Below are 1,729 nucleotides of genomic sequence, written 5' to 3'. Positions count from 1 at the left end.
TTTTAGTGTTGCCATTGGAAGGAATCAATGCAGACAATTCTATTATATGAAAGACTACTAAACTCAGCTTTTCTACTTATGTATGTACGACAACTGCAAACGACACTGCGCCGACACATCCGAATAGAAACATGGACAGACCGCGAAATCGCCATTGGTGTTATGCTGAATAGCATACCGCTAATTCCAGGAAGGCTCGCAAGACAACAAAGTTCTAATTTCTGATCGAGCCATAATAACATTGCGGTTGGATGAATGCCGGTGCTTCCGTGAGGCACACGAAATACAACTAAGCTCGGCACTTGTACTCAGGGTTACAGAATAGCGCAAACAACACCAACGGGGGGTATGCCCACCATTTCAATGGCACGATCAACATCGATGCAGTGTGGGAAACAGATAATCACCTGCCGCTGTACTCCTTGAGCTGGTGCACTAGTTCGCCCACCATTTCGAAGTTGACGACGGGCAGGTTCCTGGGAGGGAATCACAAATTAAGCAGAGGATACGAAATCAATACCCAGGACGATGGGGCTAAGGAAAGCGGAGGGCTTGGTGCAGTGGTACGGCACGGACAGAAGGCTGGTGATGTCATTGAGCATCATGTCGGCCTCGTGGAGGAACATGTTCATGACCTCGGGGACGAAGCCCTCGTCCTGCGGCGGCTGAAGCTCTTGGTAGTACTCGTCTAGAATTCCCTGGATTCATCCATCAATACGGCGATCCGGGGGACAGAGCGAACACGGACGAATTCTGGCCCAAAATTGAGTTGAGGGGAAGGACGACTCACCATGACGTACATGTAGCTGACGCGCGTGTTAAGCTGGCTCCTTAGCTCGGCGGCCGACATGGCGAAGGGAGGACAGAGCGAACACAGAGATGGAATTCGATGCTGCTGGCGGAGTGGACGAGGATAGAGGAGTGCAGGCAGGTCACGGAGGCTCTCTCACACGGAGCCTTTTGGCAGGGAGTGCTCGTTAAACTCTACTGGGCTGGCCGCCATCAATGAAGAGCTTGAAGAGGAATGCAGGCAGGTCACGGTGGCTCTCTCAAGGAGCCTTTTGGCAGTGAGTGCTCTATTGGCTGGCCGTCATCAATGAAGAGCTTCAAGTTGAATATGGCGTATGTGCGAGCATGCATGCAACTAGTACATTTTGGTGGATTGATGGATGGATGCCGGACCAGCCAAGAAGGCAAGAAGATGTCTTTGGCCACTCGTTCGGCCCTTAGCCAAGGCCCCACAGGTCACTGACGGAAGGAAGGCATGAAAGGGTCACTTTTCCAATTGCATAGCCCATCACTAAATAGTGCACATATGTTTATTGCTAATGAATATTTTTGGCATATTATATTGTTGAAACAGAAACTCTTGCCCTAGCTCACCGCACCTCCCTCTCTGGTCACCTGACTCTCTCCTGGCTCGTACCGAAGAAGAACAAAGGAAGAAGGAGGGCACACGGTGGAATTTTTTCCGGCCTGAACGCCCGCCGCCCGAACGGCTTTTCTCCTCAAGCAACAAATTTGAGCCACACCTATAACACACGTGAGGGGTGAGGGTTTATACGTGCGCGCACCAACGCTCCATGACGCGCACCAGACACCACCCCACTCACCCTCTCGCCACGCCCCGTGCTCCGCGGTTCACGCGCCTGCTGTGCACACATGCACACGGATGCGACCGGGTCCAGCACCCAGCGCGATCACACACCTACATATCTCGCCAACTACC

General features: G+C 52.3%; 1 protein-coding gene across 1 annotated transcript; it reads right to left on the bottom strand.

Moving 5' to 3' along the window:
* Nucleotides 1–407: 407 nt before the first annotated feature.
* Nucleotides 408–951, bottom strand: LOC119345426 (histidine-containing phosphotransfer protein 2-like; the record flags this gene model as incomplete). The annotated part of the gene is made up of 3 exons (XM_037615508.1): nt 791–951; nt 577–698; nt 408–476 (listed from the first exon to the last, which is right to left on the bottom strand). Coding segments are annotated over exons 1-3 (251 nt in total), but the record flags the coding sequence as incomplete, so codon positions are not given.
* Nucleotides 952–1,729: the final 778 nt, after the last annotated feature.

Source organism: Triticum dicoccoides, unplaced genomic scaffold, assembly GCF_002162155.2.
Source record: "Triticum dicoccoides isolate Atlit2015 ecotype Zavitan unplaced genomic scaffold, WEW_v2.0 scaffold237425, whole genome shotgun sequence".
NCBI lineage: Eukaryota > Viridiplantae > Streptophyta > Magnoliopsida > Poales > Poaceae > Triticum > Triticum dicoccoides.
Note: the sequence above shows the minus strand (reverse complement) of the source record. Positions and strands in the feature narration are given on the sequence as shown.